The following is a 19755-nucleotide window of genomic DNA, read 5'->3' as shown; positions in this document are numbered from 1 at the left end:
ATTAACGTGGGTGTTATGGATGTAGATCATACGCTAAAGCTAGATAAAACACTGTCGCCTCTGGACATGATGATCCAGAAAGCTTCGGTCTTCCTGTGTTGAGATGAGGAAGACATTCTTCATGCCTCTTGACAGCCGTGGGCTGCTTGTTATAGACTAAAGGGTCTCCACTGGAGTGGAGAAGCTTCAACACATGCAGACCAGACGAGGGCAATGCGTTTCACATTTCAGTCCATGAAACAATAGAGGTCATGTCGTAGATCTATGACATATCGGATTACACTTAACAGGTCTTGTTTTGAAGAAGCCATCCAAATACTCAACATTTTTAATCCACGCAACTACAGCTTTCAGATATCTTGTGTTCATAAAGATCTTTTAATGTTTGGCAATCAACTCATGTATTATATTCAGTGAGAGTGGGCGATACTGTTGGCATTGAGATAGAGAAAACATATGCAAATGAGCAAGATAAAATCATCCTAACAAATGCAAACATTCAGGTTTTTTTCTTCCCACCATTAGACAGATTTCGACTCCTCTGTGCTAATAAATAAGCTTTATCATATATAAATACAGTATGTATTTACACTGAAGATAAATGCATGTTACTGGGGTAAACTAGCAGATCAACACATCTGAAGCAGATGTATAATTTCCTCCGGGTATATGTAGAATTGCAAATCAGAATTGATGTAGCTTCAGTGTAAATATTTGCATGGAGGCACATAGATAAAACTGCACAGTGCACACACACCGTGAGTAATGCCTTGCTCACATAAACACACACATACTGCAGCCCAACATCTGTTACGTGTGAATTCTCTACGAGAAAATGGGACACCTGTGTGAGAGACTGTCTCACTCTGACCGGCGGAGGAGGTTAAGGTTATGTTAGCGCTTAGCCATTACCAGAGCGGAGAGGGAGGAATCATTAAGGGAGAGAGAAAGAGAAGGGTAACTGAAGGAGGCATGAAATGATGAAAACTAAAAATCTTAAAAATGGCCTTTGTAGGTTGGAGTAAAGCTGAAATAAAATATGTTAGATTAAAAAATCCTAAATATTAGAAATGTTGCCTTGGCAACTAACTGAAATAAAATGAATTTAAGTACTAAAATTACTAAAACTAAATCTCATATAAAAAAACCCGATTAAATAATAAAAACAAAAATAACACTTAATAGAACATTACAAAAACTACCGAAAATGACTAAAAAACTAAATTTAAAATGAGAACTAATAATATGAAAATAAAGACTAATTTAAAATATTTAATCAATATTATAATAGTATATACACTACCGTTCAAAAGTTTGGGGTCAGTAAGACTTGTAATAGTCTTTAAAGAAGTCTCTTATGCTCATCAAGGCTGCATTTATTTGATTAAAAATATAGAAAAAAAACAGTAATATTGCAAAATGTTTTTACAATATAAAATAATGTTATTTTAACATACTTTAAAATAGAATTTATTCCTGTGATGAAAAGCTGAATTTTTATCAGCTGTTACTCCAGTCTTAAGTGTCACATGATCCTTCAGAAATCATTCTAATATGCGGATTTATTATTAGAATGATCAATGTTGGATAATATCAACAGTTGTGCTGCCAAATATTTTTTGGAACCTGTGATTTTTCAGGATTCTTTCATGAATAACAAGTTTAAAAAGTACAGTGTTTATTCAAAATATAAATATTTTATAACAATGTAAATTATTTATTATGAACTTTTAATAAACTTTTAATTATTAACTTAATACATCCTTGGTGAATAAAAGTATTAATTTCTTAAAAAAAAAAAAAACAATAAAAATGTACTGACCCCAAACTTTTGAACAGTAGTGTAAATAATAAAAAAACACTACTGAATTTAAATTTACCACCCAGAGGAAAATATAGTTTTTTTTTTTTAAATTAAAATATTTAAAATTACTTGTTCACTACATTACAAATCTAAGGAAGCCCATTTATGCCACTGAAAAAACAAAAACAAAAGGTAATTGTGAGTTTATATCTCGCAATTTTTACTTTTTTCTTACAATTCAGACTTTTTTTGTTCAGAATTGCAAGATATAAATTCGCAATTATGACTTTTTCTTGCAATTGCAAGTTTTTATCTCACAATTCTGAATTTTTTTCTTGCAATTCTTACTTTTTGTTCTCAGAATTGCATTACATTAACTCACAAATGTGAGAAATAAAGTCAGAATTGCAAGATAAACTCACAATTGTCACAATTTTCTGGCAATTGCAAGTTATGTCCTGCAATTCTGACTTTATTCTCGTCACTGCAAGTTAAATCTCACAATTCTGACTTTTTTTTCTCAAAATTGCATGATATAAACTCACGATTACGATAGTGGGACATAAACTTGCAATTGCAAAAGATAAAGTCAGAATTGTGAGATACAAACTCGCAATTCTTCGTTTTTTTCTTGCAGTTGCGAGTTTATCTTGCAATTCTGACATTTTCTCACAAATGCAAGTTTATATCTTGCAATTTTGAATTTTTTTATTACAATTCTTTTTTCACAGAATTGCATGATATAAACTCACAATTGCGAGAAATAAAGTCAGAACTCCAAGATATAAACTTGCAATTGTGACATTTTTCTTGCAGTCGCAAGTTTTTATCTTCAAATTTAGACTTTTTTTTCTCGCAATTGCGAGTTTACATCTGGCAATTCTCTTTTTTTGCAATTCTTACTTTTTTTCTCAGAACTGCATTACATAAACTCACAGTTGCAAGAAATAAAGTCAGAATTGCAAGATAAACTCACAATTGTAACTTTTACTGGCAATTCTTGCAATTCTTACTTTCACAGAATTGCATGATAAAAACTCAAAATTGCAAGAAATTAAGTCAGAATTGCAAGATATAAACTCGCAAGTATAACTTTTTTTCTTGCAATTGCAAATTTTTATCTCGCAATTCTGGCAATTCCACAATTCTGAGTTTTTATCACGCAATATTGGCTTTTATATATCAAGTTTGCGACGTAAACTTGCAATTGTAAGAAAATAAGCCAGAATTGCAAGATAAAAAGTTTTTTTTAATTATTTTTATTTTTATTCAATGGTGGAAACGGGCTTTCATGCAAGTCTTCTACTACCATATGAAAGCTTTGTCTGAGAAACATATCAATACTGATATAAACAAGATCTTAACTTGAAAATCTGCAGTGGTCACCATACACGTTCATTATATACAAACGAGCAGCTTGGACATGACTCTTTTTGTAATCCATGACAGAAAAAACAATCCTTTTCGAAACATGAGAATTTGAGAAAATAGTGACCGAATTTTCATTTTAGTTGAACTATTCCCTTGTTTTTCTTCCCTGTTTGCACCTTCAGGCTGTGAAATTATATGAACTCCTATTTCCCGTGGACAGTCCCATTATTGCCGATCTGATGAAATCACAATAGTAAACTCATAGTTCAGGCAGAACAAACAAAAGCATTGAGGAAGTACAAACAGAATAAGGAGACCCTCAGAGGCACACAAGCATCGACAACACGCCAAGGAAAGGTGAGAACGCTGTCTGTGAAACACTTCCCTTTTTAAACCCCAACAGCTGCATTCACATCTGTGACAACAACCCACACCACACCACAGTACACAACATAAGCGTAACAAATAAAGATACGTGTGTGGTGTGACTCAGACAACAGCGGCGCTCCATCAACAAAAAGCACCCGGTAAGGATTAGACAACACAACCGGAGCGGATAAAAAGATGAAGGTATCGAATCCGGTCTACGCACAACACATGCCTTCACATTCCAGCTTAACCATGCCGTGAATGAACTGCGGTAGGGGAGTTCAGCTGTTTCATCCGTGTGTACATAAGTAAGGGAACAGAATAAAGGCGTCAGCTAATCTACAGTGTATCCACTGACAGGAATTAAATGCAGCCTAGTACTTCCTCATTTACACATTACACAGTCTGTGTTTTGACTATATTAATGGCAGTTGGAAAGGAGCCACATAAGTATGAGTCTACACCACAGAACCATGTGTTAGCAAAAAACCACACGGCACACAGTGGGACGCTGCTCTTTCATTCACTGACTCACTCTGCAGAAAAAACACAGCTCTTATTATCAATGGACGGAGAGGAAACGGCTGAAAGCCCCGTCGAGGAGCCAATTCACAGGTGATGAGATTTGGATGGTATACGCAGCTGTTCTGGAGATATAATATGAGATATTGTGTATTGAAACAATTTGGGGGTATCAGAACCGTAGGACCCAATCCTCAAATGAAACGCTCCATTAGCCGTGCGGCTTTTAAAGCGTAATTAATCCCTAAGTGCTGACGAATCAGGACACGGACAAACAACTGGCAAAGCGATGATTCATTTTGACTGCCTGACTGCAAAGTCAGAAAGCTTTTTATTTTTAAACCAACTAATCACTTTAATTAATGAACAAAGTGAGGCACTTGTGAGCCACTATGCTACTGTGTGTGGGCTGAAGGATACGAGCATCAATGCAATTTATAATGTAGCGTTAAATGCAATGTTGTTATGTGAAATGAAAGTACATATGTGGCAGACATCAAAGAGAAAATGAGAAAAGAAACAAAAAAAATGAAAAAAAGAAGGAAAGAAGGTAAAGAGACAAACTTTCCTGCATAAGAATTTTGCTAATGAATCGATTCATTGATGTGAATTGATTCATTGAAAAGAATGAATTTAAAAGAACAAATCACAAATTGTACATTAATATGGCTCGCATGCACGTTTTACCCTAAAGGAAAGAGCTATATATAGCCAAACAAACATTTAAAAACGTACTGTATATTGAACAAATATTCATAACAGAAGCTCATTACCTTTACATGAGTTTAAAAATATTATAATTTATAATTTATATGATATAATTTATATATATATATATATATACACACACACATATATATATATATATATATAAAGTAATTATAAGGTAATAGAGCATATTTTCAGTAAACATTGTTCAAAGTTTTGGGGTCAGTAAGATTTTATTTTTTAAGAAATTAATATGCAAACATGTATTCATTTGATCAGAAGAAATTCTATTTAAAACAACTGCTGTTCATTCAAACTTTCTATTCATCAAAGAATCCTGAAAAAAGCACAACTGGTTTCAACATTAATAATATTAATAATAAATGTTTATTGAGCAAAAAGTCTTAGCATATTATAATGATTTCTGAAAACTGACACAGAAGACTACAGTAATGGAAAAATCAGTTTTCCATCACAGGAATAAATTACATTTTAAAATGTATGAAAATAGATTTTTTTTTTATTGTAATAATATTTCACAATATTACCTTTTCTTGTATTATTTTTATTTATTCATCTTCTGATCAAATAAATGCAGCCTTTGTGAGCATAAGAGATCATAAAACTTACCGACCCCAAACTTTTGGTGTATGTGATAACTAGAAAAATGCATATTGGCTATACTTTTAATATTACAACAAAATTTTAAATAACGATTTATTACCAGGTTTTTTATATCTGTGTGTAAAAACACACAAGTCAAGACGAATCAAAAAGAGAAGTGCTGTAAACTGTGGCGTAAAAACAGGGGTAACACACATCAGTTTAGTTACTACTTTAGTTAACATAAACTAATACTAATTTTAACATTTACTAATGCATTGTTAAAATCGTTACAATAGATGTTCATGTCTTTCTTTCTTCAGTTGTAAACAAATTATTTTTTTTTAAGGAAAACATTTCAGCATTTTTCTCCATATAATGGACTGATATGGTGCCCTGATTTTGAACTTCCAAAATGGCTTCAAACGAACAAATGTGGTTGTAAATGATCCCAGTCGAGAAAGAAGGGTCTTATCTAGCGTAATGATTGGTTATTTTCATAAAATTAGTACAAGTTATATACTTTTTAATGTAAAATGCTCGTCTTGACTCTGCCTGGACTGTTTTTTCCGGTTCCTGACAGTTCGGGTATGTCGAAAAACTCCCATCTCATGTTCTCCCTCAACTTCAAAATCATCCTATATCGCTGTTTTACCTTTTTTGTTAAGGGTGTTTGATCTTCTTTGCATGTTCACTTTGCAAAGACTGGGCTGGTACTTCTGCAGCGATGTAGGATGATTTTGAAATGATTTTTAAAGGGAAATGTATTTTGGAGGGAGAAAATACAATTGGAGTTTTTCGACATACCCTAACTGTCTTGAGTCAGAATACACAGAGTTCAGGCAGAGCAATGCAAGACGAGCGTTTGAGAATAGAAAGTATTTAAATTGTATTTTTAAAATTAAAATAACCAATAGTTTTGCTTCTTCCTCGGCTGGGATTGTTTACAACCGCATATGGGATCATTTGAAGCTGCATTTAAACTGCATTTTGGAAGTTCAAAAAGCAATCCAAATGGAGAAAAATGCTGAAATGTTTTAAAAGTGGGCTTCTCCTTTAACTTCAGTTAATGCATTGTTCATTACAATGAACTGTAACTGTATTTTCATTAACTAACATTAACAAAGATTAATAAATAGTGTAATGTATTTTTCATTGTTCATTTATGTTATATTAACTAACATTAACTAATGGAATCTTATTGTAAATTGTTACCAAAAAACCTTTTTGTACTGAGGAAAGTAAGGCAACACATGCCCTCAATGCCTAAATCTGAGGCCCCCTCTCTGCTTGTCAGCTCTGCTTTCTCACCAGGCCTGTGGCTTCCTCTTCAGCAGCCCCTGCCGTCTCCACTGGGAGTGCGGGCTCAGGTGGTAGGTCAGCTGACGGCACACCTTCTCCATGGCACCCAAAGCATCTCCCTCCTGACAAAGACAGAGAGAGAGATCACATCAATCAAGCTGAAACACATAGCAGGTTAATGGGAACTGGCAGAAGATCAGGGTATCTGAGCCCTTAAGGTAAAATACAAACGTTTTTGACATTCATGATGACAGAGGAGCAACGCTATATAGAATGTCACAAACAAAGTCCAGCTCTATCATCAGGTCATCTGAGGTTAGTGAGTGTGTATGTGCGTGATTTGGAAAAATGCATTAGCATGTAATGCATTAGCGACAAATTGATGTATTGTATGGCCATCTCTGGAAAGCTTTATTATTTTTACTCACATTCACCACTGCCTAAAGCAATCCAATTTGCAGAGAGACACGAACACTCATATACACACTGCCAGTAACTGCCACACTCCTTTAGACAGAAACTATTTCCGCCAATGTTTAACACATACGTTACCGAAAAAGAACAGCACTGCATATTCCTGCAGGGATGCCAATAATTTAATCTAGAGATGCAATGACACTACAATTCTGGATGATAACCAGTGGATGGCTAATAAATATTAAAGGGGACGGCAGATGCCCATTTTTTACTTGTTGGTATCATACCAACTTGGCCCATTTTCACAAGTTAGTATGATTCTTTAGGGTCTTCATGAAATGTCTGCAACATACTTTGGTTAAACTTCCTCAATTGTTGTGTAAAACAACACCATTTTCACTTGTCAAAAACAGCTCTGTTCACAGCGACCTGTTTCGGTGCATGTCTCTTTAAAAGATAATGAGCTACTTGTCACCCCGCCCCTCTCTTCCATTTTTTTGTGTATCCGGTGGCGATTTACCATCAAAAACAAAACTAATCTATTGCGTCCTCAGTGGAGAAAATGAAAGCTTTTATGTTCACTTCTACATCCAACTAAAAAACACCTGCATTGCTTATGAGACATTGTTGTGGCTACAGCTGCTCAAGTGCGGATAAAATGGCAGACAGTGTACAACTGGCTGAAAGCAGAAATATGCTAATAATGGACAGTCCGCCAGTAGTTGTGGGCGGAGCCTGAGCAATATGATGACATACGGCTTGAAAATTGAGACTGTTTAGGTTTTTAGAAAAGAAGAAAAAATAGTTAATGGATTATTATTATCATTGTAGGGAGATGCATCCCCAAACTGCTAGGGCACAATTATATGTGATTCTGGACCACAAAACCAGTCATATGGGTCAATTTGAAAAAATAAGCTTCCCACTGATTTATACTTTGTTAGGACAGGATAATATTTGGTCGAGATACAACTACAGTACTTGAAAATCTGGAATCTGATACAAATCTGAAACATTGAGACAATCACCCTTGAAGTGGTCCAAATGAAGTTCTTAGCAATCCATGTTACTAAACAAAAATTTCATTTTTTATATATTTATGGTAGGAAATGTACAAATATTTTCATGGAACATGATCTTTACTGAATATCCTAATGAATTTTGGCATAAAAGAAAAAACAATACGACCCATACAATGTATTGTTGGCTATTGCTACAAATATACCTGTGCTACTTATGAGTGGTACTGTAGTCCAGGGTCACACCACGATTTACTCACTCTCAAGCCATCCTAGGTGTATATGACTTTCTTATTTCAGAGAAATACAAGCAGAGTTATATTAAAAAATGTCTTGGCTCTTCTAAGCTTGAGTGTGAATGGGTCCAATAAAGTGCATCCATCCATCATAAAAGGTACTCCACACAGCTCCAGGGGGTTAATAAAGGCCTGCTGAAGCGAATCAATGCGTTTTTGTAAAACTTTATAAACCGTAATCTCTAGTTTCTGCTAACCATTGTATGCGCGAACATGAGAGAATATCATTCCAGGGGATGACGCAAGATGACGCATTTTTCTTTACAAATCCTAGTTTTGTACTTCTAATTCAGGTGTTTTGTTTTACTCTCTCCTCTGTGACTCTGCATTCATTTGTCCATGTGTTCATCTACATCCTACGTCATCCTCTGTAACACCACCTTCTCATGTTACACATGTACGACAGTTAGTGGAAGCTAATATATGGATATTTTTCTTACATGCTTCAATTCGCTTCAAAAGGCCTTTATTAATCCCCTGGAGCCTTGGAGTACTTTTTATGATGGATGGAGGCACTTTGTTGGATTTCAAAATATAAACACCCATTCACTGCCAATATAAATCTTGGAAGAACCATGCCATTTTTTAATATATCTCAGATTGTATTTGTTTAAAAAATTAAAGTCATATACACCTAGGATGGCTTGAGAGTAAGCAAAACAAAACTAATAAAAATGACAAAACACATAAAATTACTAAAACTTAATCTAAAAAAAAATTTAAATAAAAACTGAAATATATAAATAAAAGCTCATTTAAATGATTATAATACTAAAATAACAATTGCCTGTAATATCAGAACACATTTCATTTAATTTTTATGAGTTGCAAAGGTGAAATCCTGGTTATGAGATTACTTTTTTTATTGTCCATTAACAGTAATTTTGTCGTGTCACGTTAATAACAACTGAAATGTACAGGATTTATGACTAGAATCACATTGATTTGCTTCAAGTAATAAATGAGGTTCAGTGCACTTCAGTGAATGAGAGGGCACTGTTCATACATGACTAGATTACCAATAACCTGTAGTGTCAAGTACTAGCACTTGTCTGTTCTGTGTCTCCAACTAAGAACCTACAAAAATGTCTCAACATGCAGAGTCAGCTATAAAATTCACAGTACCGGGAACACATTTTATAGCTTTTACCCTGGGCCAAATGACATTTGTTTTTATCAAGAAGCTATCCAAGCTAACAGTAACATAGCATTTCATCAAGGACACATTGTCTGTGCTCAGGTGTCTGTATCTGAGCTGGAAACATCAATATGTAAATCAATCCGGTCGTCACATCTTTCCGCTGCACCAGGCCTTGACCTCTGCAGAGGATCAGAGATAAAACTATGTCTGTGGATATTGAGATGACTGAAAAACACACCTTGTTGTGTTAGTAAAGCCTATAGTGGCTGCTGACTGTGAGATTAACAGTGCCACATGGCTGGTCAGCTCTAGTGCGGATCCCCCTGCAGACAGACAGTGGGTCCCCTGGCAATGTAATCATACACCCAGCGGGTTCTGACAGCTCTGAGAGTCTAACAGACAGCCCAGCTTTTCTTTCGTCACATTACCAAGCTTGTCTCTATTTTGTCACCCTCCGTTGCTACTTACAATATCATCACTTAGAGAAAATGTCACCTTACGCACTTGTGCGAACTCTCACTCTCCACACTTTCAGTTGACATTTCGTTATGTCTGCTTAGTTAAAGTTATTGCATATGCATATTTCTGAGGCTGGTTCTCACTTTTTTATAAAATGTGCAGGTCATGGACTGGCCATCTGTTAAGGGTGTTCCCCCGCCTGTGGCCCAGGATGCTGGGATAGGCTCCAGCCCTACCATAAGGTTTGGAAAATGGATGGAGGTCCAGGTCATATTTCACCATAAAATCATAAAATTGAAAGAAAGTAAATAAATAAATGATATATTTGTGTGTAAATATATACATTTATATTTTTAGCAGCCATTACTCCAGACTTTTTTAATATATCAATTTAATATGCACATTTGATGCTCAAGAAACATTATTTCTAACATTGTTGGAAATGGTTGCGCTGATTAATATTTTTGTGGTTTTTTTTACAGAAATAGAAAAGTTTTGCAACAATGCAAATGTCTGTGTATATATATATATATAATTTAATTAAATCTATAAATATTAAAGGTATTTATTTCAGACATAATTAACTTGAAATACAGATACTACTGTGACATATCAATTAAATATTTAAATAAAAAATATAAATATTAAAGATATATAATTCAGAGTTAACTAACGTAAAATATAGATACTACTATGATATATTAAATTCTCTACATAATATGCACTATCAGTCAAAAGTTTTTCATGTTTTTAACCAAGCTGTTTTGATCCAAAGTACAGCAAAAACAGTTAAATTCTGAAATATTTTACTAATTATAATATATGTTTTCTATTTGGATTTATTTTAAGATGTAATTTTTTCCTGTGATTTCAAAGCTGCATTTTTAGCATTATTACTCATCATTATTATTATTGTCGAGAACAGCTCAGTAGAATTTTTTCAGGTTTCTTGGATAGAAAGTTCAGAAGAACAGCATTTATCTGATTTTTTTTTTTATTATAAATGTCTTTATCTTCACTTTTGATCAATTTAAAGCATCCTTGCTAAATAAAAAAAGCATTTCCCAAATAAATAAATAAAATATAATTAAGATTTTGACTCCAAGCTTTTGAATGGTTTTTAAATACTGATAATAATTATAAATGTTTCATGAACAGCAAATCAACATATCAGAATGATTTCTGAAGGATCATGTGACACTGAAGACTGGAGTAATGATGCTGAAAATTTAGCTTTGATCACAGGAATAAATTACATTTGAAAATATATTCAAATAGAAAGCAGTTATTTTAAATAGTAAAAATATTTCACAATATTACAATATTTTGCTGTATTTTGCATCAAATAAATGCAGGCTTGGTGAGCAGAAGTGACTTATTTAAAAAACATTACAATGTTACTGTTCAAAAAATTCACTACATAAATTATTATTTTTTTCCTATTATGGTAATAAGAATTTCATATTGCTTTCTTTTGATTCTGGGCCAAAATAAAACCAGGACTTGTTCTTGACAGATTTCACGAGACTTACACACCCACATTTTGTTAGAGAAGAGATGATGAGCTCGGCGTAAAGAAAACAATCCGGCAGCATGCTTGTTGTTTTGGTGGAGGTCAGGTGTTTGTGCAGCCCTATATAGGAGCTGAGCAGGGTGTTAGTGGAGTGATATAGTGCCTGACTTGCTTCATTAAGTGCAGCAGCAGCAGCAGTCTTGAAAGAGGGCTGACTGGTCTTTAGTGTGTGTGACTCATCCGCGAATACACCTCCCTCTGCCTCTACCCTCTCCGCTCTCTTCATCTCTGCTTCTGCCTCACACAGAGACTCACACATGCTTAAGCAACTGGGATTCATCCTAATGCTCACCGCACTGGAATGGTACGGTTTCATATCTGCTGCGCCGTCCAGGCAGCGCTATAAGGCACTTTTCATTAAATATTAACGTAACACAACATACGTGGAATGCACAGAAATAGAGCAGAAATGGTAAAGTATGTGCGTGTGTGTCTAGATGTGGAAGTCACGAATCACAAAAGCACTATACCGTCTTTGGGCAGTGAATATATTTGGCCAGGCTGATAATGAGGTCATGGGTAATTGGATCCACCAGGTTGCGGAAACTGGCATAGCGGTAGAGAACATCGTCCAGAGAGGTTGACTCCATTCCCAGATCCTGGAAAAAAGACACAATACAGGGAGGTCAGGAGAATGAGAACTACAGACTCACAGCAGATCACAGTTAAAAGAATAGTTCACCCAAAAATAAAAATTACTCATTCTCAGGCTGTCCAACATGTAGATGAGATTGTTTGTTTATCATTATTTCACTTGCTCACCAGTGGATCCTCTGTGGTGAATGGGTGCTGCGACAATGAGAGTCCAAACAGCCGATAAAAACATCGCAAGTAATCCACATGACTCCATTTAAAGTCTTGTGAAGTGAAAAGCCGCATGTTTGTGATAAAAAAATCCATCAAGGCGTTTTAACTTTAAAATTAGTCCATAATCTATAATAATGCTTCTTTCAGTGAAAAAGTCCTCTCACATCCATGAAAGGATTACCCCACTTGTAAAATAAAAATTTCCTTTTAATTTACTCACCACATATCATTCGAGATGTTTATGTCTTCCTTTCCTCAGTCGCAAAGAAATTACGTTTTTTTGAGGAAAACATTTCAGGATTTTTCTCCACATAGTGGACTTCAATGGTGCTCAATGGACTGAAGTTTAAAAATGCAGTTTTTAAAATAGCTTCAAAGGGGTCTACACAATCCCAGCCAAGAAAACTTATCTAGTTACCCAGTGTTTACAAAGTAAACATGCAAAGAAGGTCAAATACCCTTACAAAAAAGGTGAAAAAGCTATGTTGGACGATGTTGAAGTTGGAGGAGAAAATGAGATGGGAGTTTTTCAACATACCCTAACTGGACTGGAGCGCACAGAGTACGCATGTGCATCGCAGAGCTAAACAAAATGAGCATTTGCGACCCTGGACCACAAAACCAGTCATAAGGGTGCATTTTTGGAAATTGAGATTTATACAGCATCTGAAATCTGAATTAATAAGACTATATTTGGCCAAAATACAACTATTTGAAAATCTGAAATCTGAGGGTGCAAAAAAATCTAAATATTGGGAAAATCACCTTTATATATAAGCAATGCATATTACTAGTCAAAATTTAGGTTTTGATATATTTACAGTAGGAAATTCACAAAACATCTTCATGGGACATCAACTTAATATCCTAATGATTTTTGGAATAAAAGAAAAATCGATACTTTTGACCCATACAGTGTATTTTTGGCTATTGCTACAAATTTACCCATACTACTTAAGTCTGGTTTTGTGGTCCAGGGTCACATTTGTGGTTAAAAAGTGTTTAAATATTAATTTTTTAGGAAAATGACCAATCCTTTCACTAGGTAACACCCTTATTTCTTGGCTGGGATCGTTTAGAGCCTTTTGAGGCTGCACTGAAACTGCATTTTTAACCTTCAGTCCGTTAAGCACCACTGAAGTCCATTATCAAAAAAAAGGGAGAAAAATCCTGGAATGTTTCCTCAAAAAACATAATTTCTTTGCGACAAAGAAAGAAAGACATGAATATCTTTGAATGAAATGGGGGTGAGTAAATTATCAGGAATTTTTATTCTGGAAGTGGAGAAATCCTGTAAGAGAACTGTTCTAGACTGTTTTTGCTTGTAAACAGTGCTTGATCTGTGCATATTCCTCTTCTGATTCAGATGGAACGATTTGAACTTTATGATGGATTTGTTTATTACAAACATGCAGCTTTTTGCTGGAAGACATTAAAGAATTAGTTCACTTCCATATTCTAATTTACATGTTCTAATTTACTCACCTCCATGTCATCAAAGATGCTCATGTCTTTTTTTTTTCAGTCAAAAAAAAAAAATTAAGGTTTTGAGGAAAACATTCCAAGATTCTTCTCCGTATAGTTGACTCCAATGGGAGCCACTGCATTTGAATGCAGCTTCAAATGGCTCTATACGATCCCATCCGAGGGTCTTATCTAGCAAAATGATTGGTCATTTTCTAAAAACAATACAAATTTACATACTTTTTAACCACAAATGCTCATCTTGCACTAGCTCTGGAATGCACGGCTACAACTTCACGCATTAAATAATCACGTTGGAGTTCAAAAAGGTAGGGTAGGGCAAAAACTCCATCTCATTTTCTCCTCTAACTTGTTTTAGCTTTTTGTTGTAAAGCGCATTTGACTTTCTTTGCACCTTCACTTTGTAACCTGGGTCGGTACTTCTGCCTACGTCACACGTGATCCTACGTAATGTGTGAAGTCGAGCTAGTGCAAGATGAGCATTTGTGGTTAAAAAATATATAAATTTTTACTTTTTTAGAAAATGACCAATTGTTTTCCTAGATAAGACCCTTATTCCTCGGCTGGGATTGTGTAGAGCCCTTTGAAACTGCGTTGAATCTGCAATTTGAACGTTAAACCCGCTGATTCCAATTAAAGTCCACTATATGGAGAAAAATCCTGGAAAGTTTTCCTTAAAAACCTTAATTTCTTTTTGACTGAAGAAAGAAAGACATGAACCTCTTGGATGACATGGGGGTGAATAAATCATCAGGAAATTTTATTCAGGAAGTGAACTAATCTTTTAACTGATGGACTGGAGACATGCGAATTACTTGTGGACTACTGTGATGTTTTTATCAGCTGTTTGGACTCATTCTGACAGCACCCATTCACTGCAGAGGATCCACTGATGAGCAAGTGATGTTGAATGCTACATTTCTCCAAATCTGTTCTGATGAAAAAGAGACCAATCTACATCTTGGATAGCCTGCGGCAAACTTTCCCTTTAATGCTTTTTTTCTTATTCCGAATCTTTCATCTGCATCTAAGAAGTTTATATTTGGAATACATATTTTGTCACATAAATGTAAACGTGCATGTCACATTATATACACCTAAAGACTAAGTTCATATGCCTCGGTGCTTCTGAAATCATTTATTGATATAGCCCTAGAAATAAAATGTCAATAAAATGTGGGCCTAGAAATTATACAGACTTTGTTGTCAGCACTGAATAATAGAAAACAAATCCTTTGACTCTGCAAACCAAGCCAAACTGAGGGAAAAGTTAATCTACATTATCGACCATTTGCAATCTGTAGAGCAAAAGGGCAGGAAAAGGGATCAGCAATTAAAAAAATTGCAAATGCGTGTGGGGGTGAGGGCTCTACAGCCAGAGCTAAATAATCAACAGCCAACCAACGGAAAATGGGTGGGTGTGAATAAAAAGAATCATCATTAGTATGACAAAATGAATAAGCCCAGCAAAGGTCCGTCTTTGTTAAGCAAAAATTTTGATGTCACAACATACAAACTTAATGAATTTCTCTAACACTAGACCCCCTCCGTCAATAAAACCCCAGACCTAAACTGTGCACGCTGAGAGAAAGCCTTGGTTTATCATTATCATCTCTCTATGGAGCAGAATCTTGATTAATCGATTTCCATTTAATCAAAGGCCCATCCATTTTCATGGTTTCCGGGCAACAAGGTACACTTGGTAACCACTGGACACAAGACGCTGTCCTTTGACTCTCTTGCTCATTATGTGTTTTAACCCCCATTGCAGGATACACTGCAGATGCATTTTAGTAACAATTTCACATTTACTTGAGGTAAAAATTTCCCCTCGTGAAAAAAGAAGTACACTTAATTGCATTGTACTTCAAAATCATTAATGTATATTTAAACGTACTTGGAAAATGTCACTATAATATGGAATAATCTCTAATTAGAAGTACATTTTAAATCATTATATTTTAATGATCTTTTATCATGCTTGATGACTATATGGAGAAAAATCCTGGAATGTTTTTCTTAAAAACCTTAATTTCTTTTCGACTGAAGAAAGAAAGACATGGGATGACATGGGGGTGAGCAAATTATCATGAAATCTTTCTTCTGGAAGTGAACTAATCCTTTAAATATCTTCTTTTCAAGTATATTATTTCCATAAGTGTACTTCTTTTTCAAATGTTCTTTTGAGAACAAATCCTGCGGTTTGTTCCGGAGCCACCTGTTGCTTTATCACTGGCCAACAATTCATTTAATACTACCTATGGAGGATTAGAAATCCCCATTAACTCTGTCTTCAATCCCTGCTGCACATATGCAGAAACTCCTCAATGGAAACAAAGTGCAGCCGAGCTGCTAAAATGACCTTCCAGTCCAAAAGATGATCGTTTCTCTTGAGGAAAGCCGGATCAAAAATAGTAATGGGGCAAGGTGGATCATATACCTATCTACTGGTACTGGTACTGACTCAAACAGAGTTATTATCAATCTGAGATAGCCGTTCCATATAAAGCAGAGCATTGCGCTTACTGACAGCATCCATAATCACGACGCAAAGTAAACAGTTGGTGTTTATGCAGTGCAGTATTACTCTTCGGCCAGCTTGAGCTGTGTCTGTTCTCACAGGTTCACAGGACTGTAAAACGGGCATCTGTCTTAATAGCACCAATTCTGTGAAATCTATAGAGCTGGGAAACTACTGCAGGAGTCTTGCTGTATCTCAGATACATCTGTAATGATTTGTTTTGGAGGAAGCATTTATGTCTTTCGACATCTTACAAAATAAATCCAACCTAGTATACAACTGACATTCTGGCCCAATTGCAACCTAATTCTCTCTGCTGTGAAGCAAAGTGTGGTTTCTGTATTAGGAGCAAAGACAGATTACAAATCGGTCCAGTGGATCCGATGCTTTAGGGCCTCTGTTTACCAGCTGAGAGGCCCACGGTGGTCCGACACGCAAACAAAACGCTCCAGAGACAAAATATATAGACAAAGAAATGAAAATGAACATTTGTGATCTGTTTTCCTGCCATTTGGACACTACTTCTCACTACACTTTTAAAAATAAAGGTTCTTTATTGGCATCGATGATTCTGTGAAGAACCTTGAACATCCATGGAACCTTTCAAATGCAGAAAAGGTTCTTTAGATTCTTAAAATGTTCTTTAAAATATTTATTTTAGGAACTGTTCACTGAAAGGTTCTTTGGGGAACCAAAATGGTTCTTCTATGCCATCACTGCAAAAACACCCTTTTCGAACCCAGAGCTTTTACAAGACAATATTTGACACAATATAAGCTCTTCAAGTGCTGTTTGAGAAACTGAGAAAAAGTTGACAGGTACACTAATGTGGCTGACAACTTGTGGTGAAATCTGAAACTTTCTACCTCTATTTGAGTTTTAACCTAACCTATACAAGAAACTTGAAGTTGCGTTTGTACCTGCCGGAGAGTCTTCAGCATCTCTGTCGCCTCGTCGTGTTTCCCCTGCTTTGCCATCAGCATCATCTCTTGTATCATCCCGATGCGCCGCTGGTAGGGAGGAGGAGTCCCGCTGCTCCTCAGTTTGTCTCCTGACCTCAACATTAAAGAGGTAAGGATGTCTCCTCGCTCTTTCGTGGGGGTCCGTTTCCATCCTGTGCTCTGAGGGCTCGCTCCTGCCTCCTGTCCCGCGGCCTTCGTTTGCTTCGCTCCCATGTTTGGTTATAGAGTCTCACCCCGTAAAAGGACCTCCAGACTGGGCATACTTTCAAAATGAATTCACATTTAACTATTAAAAGTCCTTTAGTTGTAGGTAAAAAACTAATGAAAATAAGAAACAAGTCTTAGCGTTCCTATAAAGTTGTTTTGAAAGTCCTTCTGCTCACCTGACACCTGTCATCTCTCACCTGACAGAGAAAATACACTTACATTAAAATGTGAATTTATATAATAAAATTATAAAAACTTGCATCGAATGGCATTTCAAGTGCTCATTCACAGGGTGCAAATTATCAAGGAGGTTTGGGGGCGGATGTACAACCAGCGTTGCCAGGTTTTCGCAACAAAACCCACCCAGTTGCTACTCAAAACTAGCCCAACTGCATTTCAGTGTGGTCCCCCAGTAAAAATCACTGAGGGGTAAAATATGCACTTTTTAGTAGGGTTCCTCTGGTAAAATTTGCATTTCAGGGGATAAATATCACATTATTTGGGTCGCTTAAACCCGCAGACATGAGTTAAAGTAGCCCAATTCCACGGGGTAACTGCGAACTTGGCGACACTGTGTATGACCCCCTTATTAAGGCATTAATCCCCCCCCAAACGAAAGTTGGGGGTCTTAGAAATGTATCTTACATAAGCATTTGCGTTTCAACAGCGTTCAAACAACGTTTCCGTAACCACAAAAGTTACGCGAACAGAAATGGCTTCTGCGTATGTAACCATAGAAACAGCTGCTCATGCATGTTTGTATGGGGCGGTGCATCAATAAAACACTGTACTGTCTTATCACATTACCATGGTTATACACATCACAAATATGTCACAAAAATAGTTTTGTTTTGTTTAAACCGTCTTGACGGTTAACTGCCAAAAGACCGTTTGGAAACCGGTTACACTCAGAAAATTACTTTAAAAGTTAACTGCGCTGCGCACATTTCTCATCCAATTTCCCACAAAAACTGTAGTTTACCACACGTAACGTTTAACTTTTACATCCTCCACCGCTGACTCGTGTAACGTCATTTGTTTACTCTTTAGAATCCTCCGTTTGCACACGTCAGATTATTTAGAATTTTTTAAGGCGGCAAAACACTGCGTGTTTCATTCCAAACTTCTCGTATCTCATTCCAATTAGGTCATGTTTTATCTCTTCTGTCAGAAACTCCAGTAATCCTCGATTCCCTCAGGTAGGGAACAGATCTGATGATGCCTGCAGCATGACCGCACATTAAAGAAGAGCAGTCCCGCAAACGTCCAGAAACTCTCACAGTCCGGTTTAACAGAAATCTAGTACGATCTTACGGAAGGATGATTCGTTTTCCGCCCGTATTTTTATTTCAGGCGTTGTTTGTACGTGTTAACATCGCAGTTCCTCTGCAGTCTCTCATAGGTACACGATGTAGGTTTCTGTGTGAGTTCAGTCGACGGCGAGCAGTGCCGCTGTGAACAAGGGCATGTAAATATTTACGTCGTCCGTCACTGTTTTCCTCCGCGCACAAGTCATTCCAGTATTTTCTTCCACGCAGCCCGCAGAAATATCACTGTTCTTGCTTGAAACGTGCCATGTCGGATTAATCCCCGCTTTGATATGACCTCTCCCCAGGTGTGTCCCGTCTGAGGGTAGGGTGTGTTCAGAGGAGAACGACTGAACGGTCTCTCATCACTCAGATGGAGCGGAGAGGCGCTGGGTCTCGACACAGGCTGTGTGGGAGGGGTGGAGCGGTCTGCAACATCCTTCACTTGTGTTTCAATCTATAGTCGAGAGAATGCACCACTGCCATGGTACAGTTAACCAAGTGGAGCAGATGGTCGCGATTGGGACCGCTCCAGTTCAGCACTACAGGAGGTATTTCAGTACTTTAAAGGAAACAAAAGCATCATTCACACGTCTGGGCAACCCCGTATCCGCGTATATGCGTAGTCATAGATTCTCCTCAAGTTATTTGTTATCATTGACTTGTGCGCTGCGTTGATAGTTGGCCTTTCTTTGCTGACATCTGGTGTTTAACACATGGCATGTCATCTGCTGCTATTTTTTTGTTTTTAGACGGAAAATCTGGTACTGAAAAAAGTAATAAAACACTTAAAGGAATAGCTCACCCAAAATGAAAATTTGCTGACGGTGTACTCACGCAAGCCATTCAGAATGCAGATGTTTGTTTGTTCATCGGAACAGA

The 19755-nt window shown here is 36.3% G+C and overlaps 1 protein-coding gene across 2 annotated transcripts in view; it reads right to left on the bottom strand.

Moving 5' to 3' along the window:
- Nucleotides 1-19464, bottom strand: part of lrrc75a (leucine rich repeat containing 75A) — a 29019-nt gene extending 9555 nt beyond the window's left edge. The window contains exons 1-4 of one of the 2 annotated variants that reach the window (XM_051129441.1): nucleotides 18559-19464; nucleotides 17318-17763; nucleotides 12055-12183; nucleotides 6689-6801 (exon numbers count right to left, since the gene is read on the bottom strand). In XM_051129441.1, the coding sequence (XP_050985398.1) occupies nucleotides 6689-6801; nucleotides 12055-12183; nucleotides 17318-17572 (497 nt within the window). In that variant the 5' untranslated portion in view covers nucleotides 17573-17763; nucleotides 18559-19464. Of the gene's footprint in view, nucleotides 1-6688; nucleotides 6802-12054; nucleotides 12184-17317 lie in introns of both variants that reach the window. The other variant, XM_051129440.1, reaches the window with a different exon arrangement.
- Between the last annotated feature and the right edge of the window lie 291 nt (nucleotides 19465-19755).

Source organism: Labeo rohita, chromosome 15, assembly GCF_022985175.1.
Source record: "Labeo rohita strain BAU-BD-2019 chromosome 15, IGBB_LRoh.1.0, whole genome shotgun sequence".
Lineage (NCBI taxonomy): Eukaryota > Metazoa > Chordata > Actinopteri > Cypriniformes > Cyprinidae > Labeo > Labeo rohita.
Note: the sequence above shows the minus strand (reverse complement) of the source record. Positions and strands in the feature narration are given on the sequence as shown.